This window comes from Salvelinus sp. IW2-2015, linkage group LG32 (genome assembly GCF_002910315.2).
Source record: "Salvelinus sp. IW2-2015 linkage group LG32, ASM291031v2, whole genome shotgun sequence".
Taxonomy (NCBI): domain Eukaryota; kingdom Metazoa; phylum Chordata; class Actinopteri; order Salmoniformes; family Salmonidae; genus Salvelinus; species Salvelinus sp. IW2-2015.
The window spans coordinates 34,623,426-34,643,766 of record NC_036871.1 but is presented as its reverse complement, the minus strand read 5'-3'; the positions used below and the strand labels follow the sequence as shown (position 1 = coordinate 34,643,766).

The 20,341-nt window shown below is 40.1% G+C and overlaps 1 protein-coding gene across 1 annotated transcript in view; it reads right to left on the bottom strand.

The window, feature by feature from the left end:
• LOC111956359 (GRAM domain-containing protein 2B-like) overlaps positions 1–20,341 on the bottom strand; it is a 51,033-nt gene that overhangs the window by 26,077 nt on the left and 4,615 nt on the right. Inside the window, exon 6 of the mRNA XM_023976817.2 lies at positions 18,206–18,295. Coding sequence (XP_023832585.1) covers positions 18,206–18,295 — 90 coding nt within the window. The remainder of the gene's footprint in view (positions 1–18,205; positions 18,296–20,341) is intronic.

Here is a 20,341-nt window from a genome sequence, read left to right as displayed (position 1 = left end):
TTTTTTGTGGGGGTTTAGGTGGGTGTTGGCATGGAAGGTAGAGAGGGGTTGTGGTTTGGGGGGGGGGCGGTGGTTTTCTTATACCTGTGTTTGGTTTTTTACGTTTTTTTTTTTTGGTTTTGGGGGCTGGTTTTGTGTATGTATTTTGTGCTGTGGGTTGGTTTTGTGTGTATTTTTTTTATTGTTTCTTTATTTTTTTTGTCGTTGTTTTTTGGGTGTACGGACGCGGTGTGTTGTGGTGGGAGTGTGGTGGTGGTGGGCGGTGTGGTTGGGTTGGCCGGTTGGTTTGTGGGTGAGGTGTGGTTTGCGTGGGTTGGTTGTAGGGTGCGGGTTGGTTGTGTGGGTAGTGGTTGTGGGTTGGGGGGGTGTGGTTGTGTTTGAGGTTGTGTGTGCGGTGTGTGTGTTTGGTCTTGTGTGTTGTGGGCATGGTTGTGTTGTCGTGTTCTGTTGAGTGATGTGTGGTCGTCTGTTTTAGTTGTGTGTTGTGGTAGGTTGTTTGTTGTGTGATGGTGTGTTGTGTGTTGTGTGGGTGTTGTCTGTGCTTGTGACATTATTATTTGGTTGTTGTTGATGTTGTCGTTACTGTTTGTTGTGTTGTTGTTATAATGTACTGTTAACTAGCGTGTTAGTTTGTGTTCTCAGTTTGAGCATTTCAACTGATATAGGGTGCTTTAGTACCTGTTTTGTTATGTACGTGGGATGGGTGTTGTAGTGTTGATGTGTTGTAGTGTTGTGGTGGTGTTGTGTGTGTGGTGGTGTTTGTGGGTGGTGGTGTTGTGTGTGTGGTGGTGTTGTTGATAGATATATATGAATACATGTTTGGAAGTTTTTGATTGAAAACACCATATTTAAACAGGCAACCGATATCAGTTCCGTATGCAACCATTGTAGTGCGTGGTAGTGTGTGGTGTGTTTGCACGTTGATAGTATGTGACTTATGAGTTGTGCCATTGTTGTCGGCTTGTGTCGTTGGAGCAATGAAATGTGATTGTTGAGTTATGGGTAGTTATATGTAGCTGAATGGTGGGTTGTGGTGTGTGGTGGGTTGTTTAGTGACAGGAGGAATAGGTTATAATTGTGGGTTGTCATTTAGCGGATGGGGTTGGTATGTTTCCAAGTTAGTTGGTTGAGTTGGTGTAATTGTAGTTGAAGTCTGTGTTGTCATCAGTAAAATACGTGGATTCATGTTCGAATGGTTAGATATACTTGCAACAGAATGGCTGTGTGTATGGTAGGTGTACCTCTCCTCACATATGTTGAGTGGTGTTGTTTCGAGGGTGTTGCGTGTCTTGTTATGTCTTAGTGATGTCTGCTTTTTGGGTTATAATAATAGAGTAGTATGACGTGGGTTTGTTGTGGATTTGTGTTTCAGATCACAAGTAGATGACCTAGGTCGGTTGTTGTGTTTATTCAGCTGCTCATGCTGTCAGTGGTAAATAGAGGATGTGTGCTTGTAATGTAGTTTGTGTGGTTTGTTGTTTGTAGAGATGGTGTTGTTAGTTGTTTGTGTTGTGTGTTGTGTGTGTTGTGTGTTGTGTGGTGTGGTTGTGTATTGTGTTTGGTTCTGTGTGGTGTTGTGTTGTGATGGTGTTTTATGTGTGGTGTTGTGTATGTGGTGGTGTTTGGTGGTGGTGTTTGTTGTGTCTTGGTGGTCGAATTTAATGTAATGTAGTTGAGACCAAAGTGAAGTTGGGGTTATGTGTGGTGGTATGGAGGGGTGGTTGTGTGTTGTTTGGTGGGTGTTGTGTGTTGGTGTCTGTTGTGAGTGAGTTATGTAGCTGGACGTTTGTCTGTTCTCTGCGCAGCAAGTGGTGGTGTCAGCTAGTAGTGTGTTCTTGTTGCCCACCAACTTTCGTGTTTGCACATTTCAGTTTGAGGTGGCTCTGGGGTTGTATTGATCCGCTTGTGTTATCATGGTTGGATGTCATTTTTGGTGTGTGTTGGTGTGTAGTTGAACATATTTGCAGCGTTGTGTTTCTGATGTGTACTGTATCCTGGTCTGTACATCTGTGTTGGTGTTGGAGTGTGTGTAGAAAACATGTGATGTTAATGTGGGGTTTAGTTCATTGGTCCATTTGTTTGATACCAGTTGTTGTTGGTAGCTTTGTGTTTGTTTGGAGTGTTGTGTGGGTTGTGTGTTGTTGAGGAGACGAGGTGTTGTGTGTTGGTGGTGTATTGAGCATTGGTTCTGATGGTGGGTCTGTTTCTATGTCTCTTGGTTAGATATGACTGTTGAGTGGGTTGTTTTGTTGGGCATGTAGGTTGTCTGTCTGTTTGTGGCTGTTGGTGCACGAGTCATAATGGGTGTTGTTAGATGTAGTAGCCTTGGGTCCTGGGTTTCTGCGGCGGAATGTGGTGTTTATAGGTAAAGATGTGTTGTTGTTGTGTTTGTGAACCTCAGTGTTGTGTGTCATGTTGCGTTGTGTATGTTGTTTGGTGGTTAGCTTGTACTCGAATATATGTTAAGTATGTAGATAGGTATTGATATGTAAGTTTCTGGCTGTGGGTGTTGTAGTGTATGCTCGCCGTCGATGTGTGTGGGTTCATCAGGGGGGTGTGCGGTTTCTAAGGACTACATCGCGTGTCTGATTGCTGTGTGTTGTTACTACAGCGTGTCATGCGTGGGTGGGTCATGTAGCTCGATATGGTTGTAGTGCGTGTTGTTGTGTGTCGTGTGTCCGTACAAGCGTTGGGCCTGAGGTGTGTGTGTGCTTGGTGGGGTGGTTGTAGTCGCTATGGTGGTGTTGTTTTGGTTGGTTAAGGGACAGTCGTGTTGACAATTGGTGGCTCCAGTAGTTCTGTGTGCGTGGTAGTTGTGGGGTGGTGTGTTGTGTATGGTGTTTTATTGGTGGTTGTTTGTTGGTGTGTTTGTGGGGTTGTTTTGTTGGTGGTGTTGTTGTCGTTGTCGTGGGGGTTAGTTGTGTTTAGAGGTGGTGCTTGTAGTGGTGGGTTGGTTTGGTGGTCGTGTTTGACGTGGTACTGTCTGTTTATTTCGTGATCATCGTATGCGTTGGTCCTGTTGTTTGGTGGTGGTTGCCTTAGAACTCCTTCGTTTGGAGCTGTGGCTTTTGAGTGTGCTCTGGCTAGTGGGATGGTAGTTGTCTGGTTAGAGCTGTTGTGTTGTCTGTGTGTACTGTTGTCCTAGTTGTGTGTTGATGGGGCTCGGTTATACACAGTTGTATGTTAGTTGGTTGTTGCTTGGTTCTGGCTTCTGGGTTTAAGGTGCTGTTGTGATGGGTGTTGTTGTGTGTGTGTTTGTAAAGTTGTGATTTTGTGGGTGGGTTGTTTGGTCGAGATGTACGCGTGTATTGTCGTTTTTTCCTGTCGTTTGTTAGTCGCCTTGCTTCTGGGTAATGGTTGTAGTTTGTCTTCCGTTGGTGGGTTTGTGAGTTGTGTGATGGTGTTGTGTGTGTGATCGGTATGCGTATGTGGACGATACTGATTGATGGCATGTTCGATGTCGGAGTGATAGAATAGGTAAGTTGCTGTGTTTGTTGGTGTTGGTGTGTGGTTGTGTTGGTTTGTGGTGGTGGTGTGTGTTTGGTTTGGGTGTGTGTAGTCTGTGTGTGTGTGTGTGTGTGGTGTGTGTGTGTGTGTGTGGTGTGTGTGTGTGGTGTGTAACTCGTATACACGGTGGTTGTCTGTTGCATGATAGGTTCTGTGACATACTGTTGCTTCAGTTGTCTATAGTGGGTTGGTGTTGTTTAATTGTGTATTTGTGTTGTCCATGCTGGTTAGGTAATTAAGTGTGTTTATGTGTGGGTGTGAAGAGTCGTGTTTGTGTGGTGCGTAACACTATAAATAACACATGTATCATGTGTGTTGTTGTAGATGTCTCATGTAGAAAGTGCTTCGTTTCGTGATAGATAACCGAGCTATCTCGTTTCGCTTTTTACAGGCTGTTTTGCATGCTACTCTTGGCATCATTGCGATAGCCTTCGGTTTGCTATGTCCTGGAGATCTGATGTCGTTGTGTTTCCTGTAATGTCGGAAGGTGATGATTGTGGTGGTATGTCCAGCTGATGATGGTCTAAGCACTTGTTGGCTACATGTGTTCCGTGTATTCGACTCTGTCTTGGGTGTTGTCGGTGTGGTGATTGTGGTATGATGTGTGTTGTTGTGTTGTTCTGCTGTCAGCTCGGTCCTCTAGAACCCTGTCTGCAATGGTGTTTGAATACGGTTTGTGGGTGTGTTGTAGTTTGTGGTGTGTTGTGTTGTGGGTGGGTTGTTGTGTGATGTGTATTGGTGTGGTGTGGTTGTGATGGTGTTTGAGTTGTGTGGTGTTTGGTAGGTCATGGGCTTGTGATGGTCTGTGTCATCACTGTGTTTGTGGTATCAGGCTGCTGTTGTGTGTTTTGAGCTTGTCATATAAGTCTCTTGTTGTATTTTACTGATGGTCGTTGCTTTGTGGTTGGATGGATGGTTGTTGTTGGTGTGTAGTTGTGTTTGTGGGTCTGTCAGTGGTCCTATGGTGTTCTTGAAAAATGTGGATGATGATTATGCTTTTGATTGTTCCACTAGCGTCAAACCAGATGTGTGTGATGTGCGCTGTGGTGTTTGTTATCTCGCTGCAGGGTAGTTTGTGTCGTTGTGTTGGTTGTTTTGTGTTATGATGTTGGTTTGTGTTTTTGGTGGGTGGTAGCGATTTGCGTAGGGGTGGGTGTTGGTTAGTACTGAAAGTGTGGTGTTTCCTTGGTCTGATTGGTTGTATGTGTTCTGTTTAGTGATTATGTGTATGGTTTGCTTGGCTGTCTTGGCTTTAGGGTCACTCTAGTGATGTGTTTTACGCCTATCATGTCCTACATGAGTTCCGTGTTTGATGGTCGGTGTGGTTGTGGTTGTGTGGTGTGTGTGGTGTGAATGCTACGTGGTGGTGTTAATTGCGTGGTGTCCGATTTCGATGCGCTAGCTGATGGTGTTGTGTCACTTGTGCGATTGGTAGTTCGTTTGTAGTTGGGTGGTTTACAAAAAGCGCAGTCTAGTTCGCTGACATCCAATAAAAAGAAGTTTGTGTTATTTAATGGGATGGTGTTGTTTGTATTCGCAAGAATTTGGAGTTGTGATTTCTAATAGTACTAGACCAAAAGGGTGTGATGTTGGTTGTTTGTTCGCTACCTCGGTGGTGTGTGTTGTGTTTGTGTGGTGTTGTGTTGTGTGGTGTTGTTGTTGTGGTTGCGTTAATGTCGTCTAGTGTGTTGTTGTGCTCTGTTGTTTGTTGTGTGTGTGGTTGGTTGTTTGTGTGTCCGTCTGTAGATCTAGATTCTGGTCTGTTGTCTATTATGTCTATTAGTATTATGGTGAGGTGTTTCTTGTGAGTGTGTGGTGTGTTTCAGTTGTGCAATTTGACCGTGTGTTGGGGTGTATGAGGATGATGTGTCTCTGATTCAGTTGTGCTAGTGGTATGTCCCTCTTGTAACTAGTGTGATGTGTTTTGATTGTCTTGTGTTACGTATGTAATGCCGTTGAGGTGTGTGTTGATCATGTGTCTAGTTGTTGTTGTGTTGTGTGGATGGTTTTGTTGCGTGGTGTTGTGTGTGTGGTGTTTGTGTATGTGTGGTGTTGTTGTAGTATGATTGATGGTGTTGTGCTGCAACTTTCTGTGTAGGTGTTTGGTGTTGGTGTTGTGTGTGTGTAATGAATCGGTTTGTGAGTGATGATGTGGTATTGAATACGTGTTATTCCTCTTGCAGCTCAGATGTGATTGTGAAATTGTTTGTTGTATTGTGAGTCTTCTTGTTTAGTCCTGTGTTGTGGGTTCGGTTGTGCTGGTGTTTTGTATCCGGTTCGTATTGTGAGTATGAGTACTGTAAGTGGTTTGCTACTCATTAGCGCCGTTGTGGGTAGTGTGTGTAGTTGTGTTTTGTGGAATTGATGGTTTGTTGTCTGCACTTGTTGAGCGAGAAACTCTTTAAAAGAGTTTCTGTTTGGATAGGTGGTTATGTATGTTCCTGGTGGTGTGGTGGGTGTAGTTTGTGATGATGTCGTTGACGCTTTCATTCTGTGTATGATGTGTGGTAGTATTGTATGTGTGTGGTGTGTGTGTACTCATTGGTGTCGTGTGTTTCGCTTGTATTGTTGAGGTGTGGTCTCCGGCTAGTTTAATATTGTTTGGATGTTGTTGGAGTTGTTTCATGAATCCGAATGTAAGTGATGATGGTTGTGCCCACTTTTAGTGGTGCTGGTGTTGTTTTTGTGTGGGTGTTGTGTCTGTGTGGTGTTGTGTGGGGCGGGGGGGGGTGTTTTTTGTTATTTTTTTTTTTTTGTGTTTTATACTCTTCTATTTTTTTTTATTTGTATGCTCTTTTTATGATAATCTCCATACACATTCCTGTTCTTGTATTTAAGTATATGTAGAATAGATGTATTTGTGTGAACAAATGTCACGACTCTTAAAGTGAGTTGACTTTGTGAAGGGGAGGGGTAGGGTTGGAAGACTGGGGGGAAAGGGGGTTGTGCGAGGTTTCTTGAGGGCAGAAGGGGTGGGGATGGGCGTACGGCGGGATGGGTGGTGAGAAAGTAGTGATCGTAAAAGATATATTTGTGTTGGGAGTGTGTGGGGGGTGGTCAGCGAACTTTTATTGTTGAGGGGGGGTACTGGCGAGTGGTAGGCTTGTGTCCATGGTGGTTTCTTTTTTTTTTTGATTTTCTGTTGTGGTGGAGGTGTGTTTGCTGTCTTTTTTTGTTTCTTATCTTTATCTGTCTTCATTCGTTTTACTACAATATAGCGTGTTTTTCTTTTTGTTTTCTTATTCTTAGTTGTTTTTGTATATTTTTGTTGTTATCTTATGTTATATGAAGTGATTTGTTATATTCTATTACTGCTGTATTTTTGAACATCTGTCATTTGTTATGTTTTTTTTAATGCTGTTGAGTTTTTATCTTGTTTTTTGTGCTGTTTTGAGTGTTTTGATTGTATCTGTTTTCTTTAATGTTCCATAATTACTTTTGGTTTTATTTTGTTACTGGGCACTGACACAATACTATTGTAGTATCCAGATTTCTTTTGGCTGTGACGATACCGAGCTGCATTATCTTTATGGCGTTTTTTGGTAGTATCAATTTTAATATTATCTTTTACGTTTTATTCATCTTATCATATATGCTACATTATATATTTCTTCATTTATTGTTATATTCTTCTTATTAAGTTTTTGCCGAATGTTTTCTCTTTGTTTTCTTTTAAGTGACATTTTTGTATTTATTTCTTATTTTTTTATTTCATTATTTGTTCTAATGACTATACTATAATTTATTTGTTAATAAATAAACTTTTAGATTATATTCATATATATAGTATCATCAGTCTCTCATATACTCTCTATTACTCTAATATACATAATACTTTTTTTGTTTTTATTTTTTTTTTTCTTTTAGTTCTCTTACTTCTCTTACTCATCTGTCTGCGCTTTATATATTTCTTTTTGTAATGGTGGTTTTTTTTTTTTTTTTAGCTGATACTTTCTCAATTTTATGCTTTTTTTTTTCTGAATTATTTGTTTTATTTTTTTTTTTTTTTTTTTTTGTGTTTCTTTTTACATTATCGTTCATATCCGTTTTTGCTTACAATTACTTTAATGTATATCTGTGATGTATTAAACTTCACCTAGTTGGATTCTCCGACGCTTAACGCCTCGTATTTCTTAGTTACCTCTCCTATCTTTGTTGTGTATTTGTAGTATGGGTTGTCTCTCTTTTGTTCTTTTTCTATCTTTCTTTTTTTTATCTGATACTTCGGATTATTTGCTTTGTGTGCAATAATATGAGTGGATGCAATCAATCCCAAATAAATAAGAAGTTCTGTTTTTGTGTCGTCTGCATATTTGTTTTGTTTTTTATGAACTCTTTGTGTTTCTTAGTTGTTTTTGGTCAGGAATAAGTCTCTTGCGTGACGTTTGGTGTTTTCTACAAGATTGTTTCTCGTTTTTTGTTTTTTTTTTTTTTTTTTTTTTTTTTTTTTTTTTTTTTTTTTTTTTTGTTTTATTTTTTTTAATTTTTTATTTTTTTTTTTTTTTTTTTTTTTTTTTTTTTTGTTTTTTTTTTTTATTGTTTTTTTTTTTTCTTTTTTTTTTTTTTTTTTTCTTTGTTTTTTCTTACGTAACATCCATTCTCTTTCTTCAACTCTTTTTGTAGCTACCTTTTTATTTTATTTGGTTTTTTTTTTTTTTTTTTTTATTTTTATTTTCTTTTGGTTTTTTTTTTTTTTTTTTTTTTGGTTCTCTTTATCTTCATGTGTTCTTGTTTCTGCTGTTTTTCTTTGTTCTTTTTTTTTTATTTGTTTATTATTTGTCGTTTTATGCTGGTTAGTTGATTTGTTTATCTGTTGTGGTTTTGTCAATTTTCACAATAAGTTTTTATATTTGGCATGGGTCTGATTCTTGTCTGTGCTTTAGTTTTGGTTTATTATATTTGTCATTATCTTGGTGTTATTTTTATTGAGTGTTTATCATCTCTCAAGATGTCTTAATTTCATTCTTAGTCGAGTTAATATGCTTGGTTTTCTTGTGGTCTTGGTGTAAATAATGTTGAGTCTATCTCAAAATTGATGTACTCATATGGATCCCATGTTAACTGTCTTTTATACTTCCTCTAGTGAATGTTCTTTTGGTTTTTTTTTTGCTGTTAATTGTTTAATTTTGGCATCTTTAAGGCCAATATTAATTTATTAATTTTTTCTGTTTTTTGTTTTTTGTTTTTTGTTTTTTGTTTGTTTGTTTTGATCTTTTGTGTGCCTGTTCTATCAATCAGATTATCACTCTGGATCGTCTTCTTATCTAAGTCATTTTTGTCTTTTTTTTTTTTTTTTATATGTACATTTTTGTTTTATGTTTTTTCGTACTTGGTCCTGATAACTGCGTTTCTCATGTAACAAGTCTGTTTTGTTGTTTGTTGTTTGTTTTTTGTTAATATAATTTTGTTGTGAGCAAGGAGGCCTTCTATACTCTGTGCATTATTTCTCTATGTTTTACTACCGATCCTTTCTTTGTCTCTTTTCCTGCTGTCTTTCTATAGGTTGTAGTTTCGTAATTGTTTTTGTATTTATGCTATGGTGCTTCTCAATAATTGTTTTTCAATTCTCATTCGCAATTTCTGTATTTATTATTTTTGTGTTTTTTGGTGATTATTAATGAGTCTTTTTTTTTGGTGTATTTTTTTTTTTATATGTCTTTTTTATCTTTTTCGTTATTACGTGTTTTTGTTGCTCCTTTTTGTCTTAAGTTCTGTTTTTATTAATACAATTTGTTATTTTTGTATAATTTTGCTAATTTGCTATTAGTTCTATATTCGTGTTAATTGTTGATTGTTTGTGTTTTGTTTTTTTTTTTATGTATTAAAATCGTTTTTGTGATTTTTTGTTTTTCCCTTATTTGTGTGTAATTTTGTTTGGTTTATTGTTTTTCTGTTTTTTTTTTTTGTTTCTTTTGTTTTTTGTTTGATATAACGTATTGTAATTTATTTATTGAAGTTTGTTTTTCTTCCTTGTTGATATTTAAGTTCTATTTTTCTTGTTTTGTATTCCTTTCTTACTTTATTTTATTATGTTTTCTGATCATATGTTCTTTCATCATTTTTTTTTTATATAGATTTTTTTGGTGTCGTCTTTATGTGTCTTAATCCGGTGTCGTTAGTTGTACGTGTTCGTCTGATCGTGTGTTTCGTTGGTGTGTATGTTGTGTGTGTTGTGGGTGTTGGCTGTGTGGTTCATGCTTTAACCACCAAGGAATCACATGTATCAATGTTCTGGAGCTTTTTTGTCGATTTTAATACTACTTGACAATGATTTTGCGAAATGAATACGTTATTATCGGAAATAACATGTTCCACGAAATCAATTTGTAGTATTATGCTGTGGGTCGTTTTATTGTGACTGTTTTCGAAGAACGTCTAGTTTTGGATATAAATTATTGTGTGATTATGATTTTTCTCTGCGTGTTTTTCCGTGTCTAGATTGGACCGTTTTATTTAGAGCAGAGGGCCTTCTTGTTTTGTGGGATGTTTTTAGTGTTTTCCCCCTTTGGATTTTATTTATTGTTTTTGTATTTTGTGTTTGTTTTGGTGGTGTCTTCTTCTGGGTGTGACTTGTGTTTGGTCGTTCATCGGTGTTCTGTAGTCTTGTTGGGGGGGAGCGTGTTTTTTTGTTGCGGTTTTTGGTTGGTGTTCGCTGTTTGTGGTGGTTGTTTGTTTTTGAGGTGGTGGTGTCTTGGTGTATTGTTGTAGGCGGTTTGTATGACTCATAGATAGAATGAAAACATTCAGCGTGTTAAGTATTTTTTTTTAAAATGCACACCGCCTCCAACCTCACATTGTAAGTATGTGGGTTACCGATGGTATGCTTGCTTCCTGCATAATGGAGGCGCGGTTCAAACCAGGTTTGGGTTTTGTTTTGTTGTTTTTGTGTTGTTTTTGTTGGTTTGGTTGTTTATTTGGTTTTTTTTGTGTGGTGTGTTGGTTGGTTGTTTGGGGGTGTTTTGAGGATGTTTGGGTTATTTGTAAAATCTGTTTTTTTTTTTATGCTCTTTTTTAATTTCGACGTGCTATCTTGGGGCTTGATATTGCGTGTTTTGTGTTAGCTAACACGTGTGATTATGTCGATTTTTTGATGTACGATTTTGACTTATAGTGTTTTTGTGGTTTTTATTGGTTGTTGTTTGGGTTGTGGTTTTGGTTTGTTTTTGTGTTTTGGTGGTTTGTAGGTTTTGGTGTGGTGGTATGTTATTGTTGGGTTTCTTGGGTGTTCGTATTAGTTCGTGATAAATTAGTTGATTTGCGGGTTTTTTTGGGTGTTGCGTGATAAATAAGGTTAGAGTGCAGCCTGTGGTGAATTTTGGTTACTTTTTGTTGTCCTTTACTTTTTGTCGTTGATGGCACGTATTGTTTTGTGTTCGTGCCATCTTTGTGTTTTTGTGTGGGGGGGCATTCTTAGTTTTTGTGGGTTTGCTTTGTTGTGTATAGAGTTTGTTGGTTTTTGTTGGTGTTGGTTGGATGAGAATCCATGCTCATTTGGGTTTTCTATGTGCTGTTAGGGGGCTTGCGTGGGGTGGTTGTTGTATTGTTGTTGTTGTTTTTGTTTTTTGTGGTGTTGGTGGTGGCGTGGGGTTTTTTTTGCTGGTGTGTGGTTGTGTTGTGGGGGTGTGTGTTTTGGGTGGTGTTGTTTTGGTCGGTGTTTTTTTTGGGTGTTTGGTGTTGTTGTTGGTTTGTTTGGATTCCTGGGTGGTGTATGGTGGTGTGGCCTTTGATCGTTTTTGTTGTTTTTTGGTTGGTGGTTTGTGCTGTCTTTTGTTTGTTTTTTTTTTGTTTGGGTTGTTGATCTTGTTTTGGTTTGTGGTTTTTTTGGTGTTTGGTTTTGTTTTTTTTTGTTTATGTTTTTTGTGTGTTTGGGTGTGTGTGTTTGGTTGGGTGGTTTTTTGTGGTTTTTTGTGTTTTGGGTTTGTTTGGTGTTTTTGTGTTTGGGTGTGTTGGTTTTTGGGTTTGGGTTTTTTGTTTGTGACAGTTTTGTTGGTAAATAGACACACACGAAAACATCAGGCCAAATATTAATCCCTAATTATGCAAATTAACCTAGAAACCATAAGCAATTTGATGGTTCAAAAGTATTTCCTCGATGGTATTGCCATCAATTAATAAGCATTATTTGCAATGGATTATCTTTCTCCCGGCCCTTTGAGTTTTGTTTTTTTGTGTTGGCGATAAGCTTTTTCTTGTGTTTTTGTTGTTTGTTTTGTACATCTTGGGTCGTTGTTTTGGCTTTGATTTCTGCTTTTGTCGTAGCAAGTTTTTTAGGGAAGATTTTGGCCGTTGATAGGCCTGTGTGGTCTTGGTGTTTATTTGTTTTATTTATCTCGAGTGACACGCGTGGTATGTGGGTTGGGGTGTTTTCGTGTGTGTAGTGCGCTTGGTTGTTTTCTGACATTTTTGGGAGTATGTGGTGTTCTGACGCGATGCTGTGCTCTCTAATGTGATTTTTATGTGGCGTGTTGAGGCATCCATCGAGTGATCAGCTGTTGGGCTCTAGTCTGAGATGGGTTATTCGTCTGAGGATTGCTCTGAGAGTTTGTGTGGTGCTTTTGTATTTATTGTGGTGCAGTTTTGGTGGTTCTCTTGATGTGTTGTCTTTGATCTATGTTTTAGCTTTAGTTTCTCGTTTATTTCATGCAGTTTTGTATCTTCATGTCGTCTGTGTTTTTTTTGTTTTTCTGTTTTGTGTTTGTGTGTTGTCGGGTTGTTGGGTTGTTTTGGGAAGGGGTTGTCTCGGGTTTTTGGTTTATTGTGTAGGTGTAGAGCCTTTGCCTTTCGAGTTTTGGAAGATGTTATTGATTGGTGGGTTATGTGGCTTATGATCTAGTCTCTCTTGGGTATGTATATGCGGGTTCTGTTTATGCTTGCTGTTATTTATAGGGGTTTTTTGTTGTTTTGTTTCTGTTGTTTTTTTTCTTTGTTTGCTGTTTTGTGTCTTGATAGTATTAATGTTGTGTTATAGATCATTATTCTGTCTCGTTGTCTTCTTTGTGTCTCTCTATGTTTTTTATTTGTTTTTTGTGCACTAAGTGATATTGCTTCGTTGACCCCGCGATCTGTGTAGTGGTGGTGTATTAGACAAAGTGAGATGCGTACGGGAGGGAGGTGAGACGGGGGGTTTAGAGTGAAGGGATGAATACAGAGTCTAATTGATAGTTATGAGTAGGCGCTATTATGTGTCATTGTGCTAGACCTGTGATAAGTTTTGCTGGCGTCAGTCACTTTCCCTATTTGTTCTCCTGTTGAGATGGGAGCTGTATGTTAATATCTTAGATTATTGGGGTAGTGTATCTCTTTTCGTGCTTCGTCAAGATACTTCAAGAAGCCAACTATTTGAGCTGGTCCAGCTAAAATGGTTGGTTCTGGGTATTGAACTTTCAGCTGAATGCGGCCTGCTTACACGGAGAATACTTGCGAGGCTAGATTCGTTTGGAAACCACGACTGCTTGATCGACATGTGCACGCTTTTGAGAGCGTTGGATATGCATATCACTTCATGCCCAGTCTTACTTGCTCGGCCATGTTGTTTTTGCCCTATGGGTGTGGAGTTGAGCACCATGAGGCTTTGTGTGCTGACATTGCTCTGCAAGTGGTGTGTTAATGGTTTGCTACGCAGTAGCGCGCGCCTAAGGATTGTGTTTGTGGGTGAGTTGTGGGGGTTGTCTTTTCTGGGGGTTCGTAATAATGGATCATGCTGAACATCTTGGTTTCCTTAGAATGTTTCATCCCTCGTGAAAATGGTCAACAAGCAAAGGAATATAAATAACAATTGGTAGTTCTACGTTATCTTGACTAAGGTTTCACTCCGTTGGAGGTTAGTTGGATGTGCATGGTGATATAGTCTGTATCCTAAGTCTGATGAAGTAAGTATGATATAGGAAATTCCACTTGAGCAGCTTTTGAGTGTTGTGGGGGTGGTTGTTTTGGTAGTGAATAGTATTTATGATCACGACGAGCGCTAGGATTATATTATGCTAGGCAAGAGCAATAGATTGTGGTGTGGGGGTAGTTTTATCCGTTACCAGTCTTCTAGCCCATTATATAGAATGGGTGTGGGAGAGAAAGAGATGCTTTGGAGGATTTTTAAGAGTGCCATTTTGTTTAGTGGTGGGGATGTATTTTTGGGAGTGTGTGGTTGTTGTGTTTGTTGTTGGAACAATTGTTTCTCTCTTGGGGGTAATTTCGGGGTTTGCGCTGTATAGTTCCCACTAAGGACTGTGAATGGGGGGGTGGTTTTGTGTGGGGTGTTTGTTGCGTTGGGTGTTGTATTGGCTGGGCTTGCAACAGTGAGCGGAATGTCTGCATGTGATTTGAGTTGTGTGGTTGGTTTTGGTTTGCGGTGTTTTAATGGCATGTGGTTGTGTGAGTGTCGACGGTTAGGTTTGGGCGTGCGGGGTAGTCTTTTGCTGTGTGGGCTAGACTGAGTCGTGTATTGGATGCTTCGTGGTTTGTGTGTGGTGTGGGTGGGGGTGTTTTTTGGAGATTGTGTGTGGGGTGGTTTGGTTTTTGGTGTTGTTGGGTGTGTTTTGGGGGAGTGTTTGTTGTTTGGTGGTTTAAGAGGAGCTTTTATTATGTGTTTGATGGGAGTTGTTGTTTGTAGCTTTGATGCTCGAGATTGCTGAATCATGTTGATGGTTAATTTGTTTTGTTTTTGTCACAGGAGGCCGAATCCCAGGGTAGTGGATTTCCTATAATGGAGGAAAGATACGTTCACGTACTTGCACCTGGCTCTCGTTTCAATGTTCTTAAAAGCAATTAAGACTGCAGAGCGGGCACGCGAAGTGATTGATGTTGGCTTGTAGGTGTTCTCGTTTACGTTATAGGTTAGGCGTATGTTGGATATAAACTTAGCGCCAGAGAACCCCTTTGTCATTCGGTTGATTGTTCCATAAACAGATTGTGTTGCTTTGGTTTTGTGTTCGATTAAGAGGCGTCTGTACGAGTTTTTTTGGATTTGGGTTACTTGGCGTGGCAGTTTGCTATACTTTTTTTGCATATGTTTAGTGTGGAAACATTCCTTGTTCCTCGCTTTGAGGTTGATAATGTTGTTTGGTTGGCTGTAAGTAATAGGGTTTAAGTGTGGAGTAACTTAGATACGAGTAAGGGAGAGATGTTTTTATTGATATGTTGATATTTTGTTTTGTCTGGTTGTGGGATGTTGTTTCATTTTACAATGAATATAATATGAGGACAGTGTATGGTTTGGGACAATAATTTTTTCTGATTTTGTGGGGACAATTTGGTTCATGGTTGTCTGTAGATTCTAGTCACAGATGGTTGCGGGGGGTTGGGTTTTGTGGTTGTTATGTTGTTATGAGTTTTGTGTTTGCTTGTGATGAGTTTTTTAGCTATTTTTAGAGTTCGGGAGGTTGGTGTGGTTTGATGGTTGGATCTAGGACATTTTGTGTCGTGTTTGTCGCGGCTATCTTTGAACACTACTGGAGCAACTATAATTTTTGGCCATTACTTTGTTGTCGCGGCCTAGGCGTTTTGGTGTTTTTTTTGTTTTGTCTAGTCAGGGGGTTTGTAGTGGTGTGGTTGGGTGGTGGGTTTTGGGTGGGTGTTTTTCTCCTGATTGCAATATCTCGGTTTTTTAGTGTTTTGTATATTAAGCTTGTTTCCATATTCCTGGAGGCGACACTATTGCTTGTGCGTGGTATTTGTCAGAGTCTATCTTCTTTTCTGCTGTCAGTAGGGGATGTGATCGTCATTAGGGATGGTTCGTGAAAAATCCAATTTTTAGTTTCTTTTGTTCTTTTTTTCTCTTTTTTTTGTTGTGATGGTGAAGATCTGTCTCAAATGCGATTTTCGGATCGATATGGTGCTGGAACTGAACCCTTTTTGGTGCGTGGCCTGGGTTGTTCCCTTTCCATTGTGGCGCAAATTCCCCAGTGGAGCCATGGTGGGTGAGTTGTGTACGGTTAGTGCGGGCTAAATGGCGTTTCGAGTTTCCCTGTGTTTCTTGCTCTTCTGCAGACACTAAGGTGGGGTTAGTTGCATCATGTGTTCAAAAAGTGTTGTTTGGTTGTGTCAGGCTTGTAAGAATGTGTGTGCTCGCTGTTGGTTTTGAAAGCAAATGATTTTTCCGTGGGGGTCGTGGTATTTACATCAAATTGTGTATGCAGAAATACAGTGGTGGGTACGACATTGGTGGTGTATATGTTGTTTGGTAATGACGTTAGGTGGTGTGGTTTTTGTTGTTTGAGCGTGGAGTTTAGAACATGTGCTGAGTGTTTAAGTTGGTAATATCTCCATAGGCCCATTTCAGGAGTTTACTCGTCTGTGCGACTCCTGTTGTGTTTCCGTGGCGTAAGGTTGTCACGTGTAGTTTTGGTGTTTGGTGTTTAAGCTAGTAGATTGCCGTTGTAAGTTGTTAATCATTTTGGGAATGTAGATGTGGCTAAGTCTGTGTGCTTGTCGTTGTAATATTTAGAGTTATGACGAGTGCTTGTGTTTGCTAATTTTGATTTGCGTGGTTGTTTTGTTGGTGGGTTTGTTTGGTTGGTTGTTTTAGCACAGCTGAACTGTTGTGTTTTGATTATAGTAGATGACAGCAATAAAACATGCTGGCTTGCCTTGTCTTTTTGTAGATTCGTTGTGTCTGTTTTGCCTGTGTGTGCACTTTTTCTGTGTCTATAAGTGCGTTAAGAAAGTTTGTGTGTGGTTGTTGTTAGCCTTGGTAGTCTGGAGTGTTTCATGGGTGTGATAGAAAGGTGCTTGTGTTGTTTCTGGGCCTCAGTTTGTGTGCGGTTGGTGTTTAATGTCGAATAGCCCTACGAGTAGGATTGTGTGGCTTTCAGTTGCTGTTCCAGAGTATATGTGCTAGGTGCTTAGTGTTATGTCTTGAGGTTTGTGTGTGGTAGTGGCGCTGGTTATGGTGTTTGATTGTAGCTGTGGTGTTTTAAAATCATGGTATTTTCTTAGTGGTTGTCTTGATGGTGTTGTTTCATGGGGTGTTGGTGGCTTTGGTTGTGTGGCTGTCGGATTTTGGGTCCTCAGATAGTATTGTCGTATGAGTTTTGCTAATGGTGTGTATTATGTAGGGTTAGATGCAATGCTTCTTGCTTGGATGTCTGAATGGTGATGTTGATGAATGTAGTTGTCACTTCTAGATGTTATGGTGTTTGTTGTGTAATGGACGCTGGTGTTGTATTGTAGTAATGAACGATCGGGTGTTTCGTCTATGTTTTGGATGTGTGTTGTTGGGTAATGGTACAATGGTGGTGTGGGTCTGTTTGCGATGGTTGGATGTGTTGTTGCTGAGTTGGTTGTAATAGTGTTGTGGACGTTTGTGTGGTTGTCTGTAGGTCCTATGTCATGTGTCTGGAGTTAGTATTTTCCCAGTATCTTGATTATGCGTAGATGTGCCATTCCGTGTAGTGGTATGCTCTGTACAATAGTCATTGTGTTACTGATACATGTTTAACGTGGATGTTATTGGTTAGTTTGTTACGGATCTGTTGGTGGTATTTTGTTGTGCTGGTTGTGGTTGGGTGTACATTTTGCTTGGTTGTTTGAGTGGTTTTGTAAAGTTGAACAGATTTGTAGTTGAATTCAGTTGGATGTTTGTTTTTAGGTAAGGGTGTGATGCGATTTTGTTGTTGTGGTGTTGGTCTTATGTAACGTAATGCGCCTTGGTAATTGTGTGTGTTTGGTAGAGGTGGTGTTAGAGTGTTAGTTAGCATGTGGTTGTTGTGTGTTGGTTGTGTTGTTGTTGGAGTGGTCGTTTGTTCGAGGTTGCCGTGTGTTGTGTGTTTTGTGGTGTGTGTTTGGTGTTTTTGTTGGTGGTGTTTGTGTATGTGATGGTGTTGTTATATTGAGTGGTGCTGTGAGGTTGAGACTAGACGGAATGTTGTGTGGTATGGTCTAGGTGTTGTTGTTGGGTCTCGTGTGTTTGTAAGACTTCTCGATGTATGTGTCGGTGTTTTCAGTTTGGGGTTCTGTGGGTTGTGGTGGTGTTGTGTGTTGGGTGTGTGTTTGAGTGGTAGTGCAGCATGTCTCCGTGAATCTGACGTAGAGCATCGTGTAGCTTGATAATTGGTGGGTGTTGTCTGTGTAGTCTGCGTGGGGTGTTGTTCATAGTGAATCATGTGGTTCTGTCGATGTGTGTGTTGTTGCGCAATTTGGTTGGTGTTGTTGTGTATGAGTGGTATCGGTAGTTGTTTTGGTCTCATCTGATGTGTGTTGCCTGTGAAACTTTACTGTGATGTTGCGTAGTTGTGTGGTGTGGCATCGACTAAAGTGTGTACTGTGTCGTAGTTTCGGTGTATGTTCTGATCTGTGCCACGTCGTTTAGTGGGTATGTGTAGATGTGCTGCTCTGTTTGGATGGTGTGTTGTGTGTGTTGATTGGTCAAGATCTGTTATCTAGTTGTGGTGTTATGCGATCTGTTGGTGTTGTCCGGTGTTGTGGTGGTTGCTGTGTGTTGCTGTTGGTGTCTGATGTTTGGATGGTGTTGTTACACAACACAACACACCACCACACAGACACACCACCACACAAACACAATATACTACCACACAGGTACAGACACACCACCACACAGACACAACCACAAACACACCCACAACCACAGCCACAGACCCAACCACAACCACTGACACACCCATAGCTGCAGACACAGAGGCAGACACAGCCACAGACACATTCACTCAAACAAGACCAACAGGGCCGTTGTGGGTTTGTTTCTGACCTTGTTTCCATCAGTAGTACGGATGGAGAGCATAGACAGGGCTGAGTTCTGCTTCTTCACTTCCTTTACGCTGGACACATGGACCTCAACCTACAACAAGACACAGATACTACATCAACAACACATGGTACAGACCACAACAGACCATTTACTTCTACCTACTGTTTGTTGGCCAACTTGGCGTTGTCTACTCTACGGCTCTATTCAGTCTGGATGGCTGAACACACACACCACAGATTCCCCGATAGAAATATAAAGTCATTTCCGATAGAGCCGACATATGCAGCGTTTACTGTGAATGCAGCCTGCGCTAACGTGGGAACGTTGCCTTTAAATTTACATCACACTGTAAAGCTGAGCTTCTGTGATACGGATTGAATAGGGTCCCTATTCTACTCTACTCTGCTCTGCTCTACTCTACTCTACTCTACTCTACTCTGCTTTTCTCTTCTCTGCTCTGCTCTAATCTGCTCTAATCTGCTCTACTGTGTTCTTCTCTACTCTATTCTGCTCTACTCTGCTCTGCTCTACTCTACTCTTCTTTACTCTACTCTGCTCTTCTCTACTCTACTCTACTCTACTCTACTCTACTCTACTCTACTCTACTCTACTCTACTCTACTCTACTCTACTCTGCTCTGCTCTGCTCTTCTCTGTTCTACTCTGCTCTACTATGCTCTGCCCTTCTCTACGCTGCTCTGCTCCTCTCTACTCTACTCTTCTCTTTACTTTTATCTACTCTGCTCTTCTCTAATCTACTCTGCTCTTCTCGTAATGTACTCTGCTCTTCTCTAATCTACTTGCTCTTGCTCTTAATCTACGCCTTCTCTAACTACTTCTCCTTCTCTAATCTACTCTGCTCTTCTCTAGATCTACCTTCTGCCTTCTTTTACTCTACTTTCTTTACTCTACTCTTCTTACTCCTACTCTTCCTTACTCCTAACATACTTCCTTAGCTCTACTCTGCTTTACTTCCTTGCTAATATGCACTAGCTCTACTCTAACATGCACTTCTTCTTTTAGCTTCTGGCTCTGCTTACTCTACTCTCCTCTACCTTCTACTTGTTCCTCTTTACTCTACTCTTTTTCACTCTACTGCTTGGCTTTGTACTCTTACTATGCCCTGATCGTCTCTCTCTTGTTCCTTTCTTCTTTCTTTTCTATTTGTTTTCTTTTTCTCTTTTTTCTTATTCGTGTCTGTTTGCTTTGTTGTCTTCTTTTTTCTATCCTTCTTCTTTTCTCTCTTTCTCTTTTCTTTCCTTCTTGCTGCTCTTCTTCTTCTTTTGCTTCTTGCCTCTTCCTCTGTTTCTTCTCTTTTTCCTTTCTTCTGCTCTCTTTTCTTGTTTCTCTCCTGTTCTCTGCTCTTCTCTCTTGGCTTTCTCTGATTCTATCTGCTAGCTCTTGCCTACTCTGGGATACTCTACTCTTTTATTCTCTCTGACTCTTACTGAGCTTCTCTGTCTAGGAGACAGGCTCTGACTACTTTGCCCTATGTCGTCTCTAGCTCGTACTCTGGTGTTCTCTACTCTGGCTCTAAATTAATATACTCTAACCTACTACATATGAATCTCTTACTTAGGTGTCCTTGAGGAGTACGGAGGAGTTATAACCACAAACATACGTAGTTGACAGGACCAATACGCTTCCCATGGATACAAACCTCCTTTGCAGTGGGCCCAGCGTGAACACTGAAACACACAACCAGGCACAGAGAGGAGCACAGTCAATGAGAGACACTGTGAGTTGTCTTCCTTGACGACGTCCGCGTTTATCCTCAAGAATACACTGTGAATTATTCAGGCTTGAGGGCACATGTATACATGATTGTGCAGAGTGGAGTGTCTTGAAGTTTGTTGTTTCAAGCAGCACAAGCGACATAATGTGGAATGAAGATATATGGAAGTGGTCGCAATGCATGTAAGTAGATGATTTTGGATGACTCCAGTCTATAGCGTCTGTGTATCGAGACTGAATCGACCGGCCATGCGCGCAGGACAGTTTCAGGACCACGATGATGATGAATACAAAAATAGTTCCGACTCACCTGTACGCTTGAGAATCTTAAAGACTCCTGTTTCACGACTCATGGGTTAGTTTCTCTTCCTTTTCTTTTGCTCGCGTCTGTAGGGAAATGTTC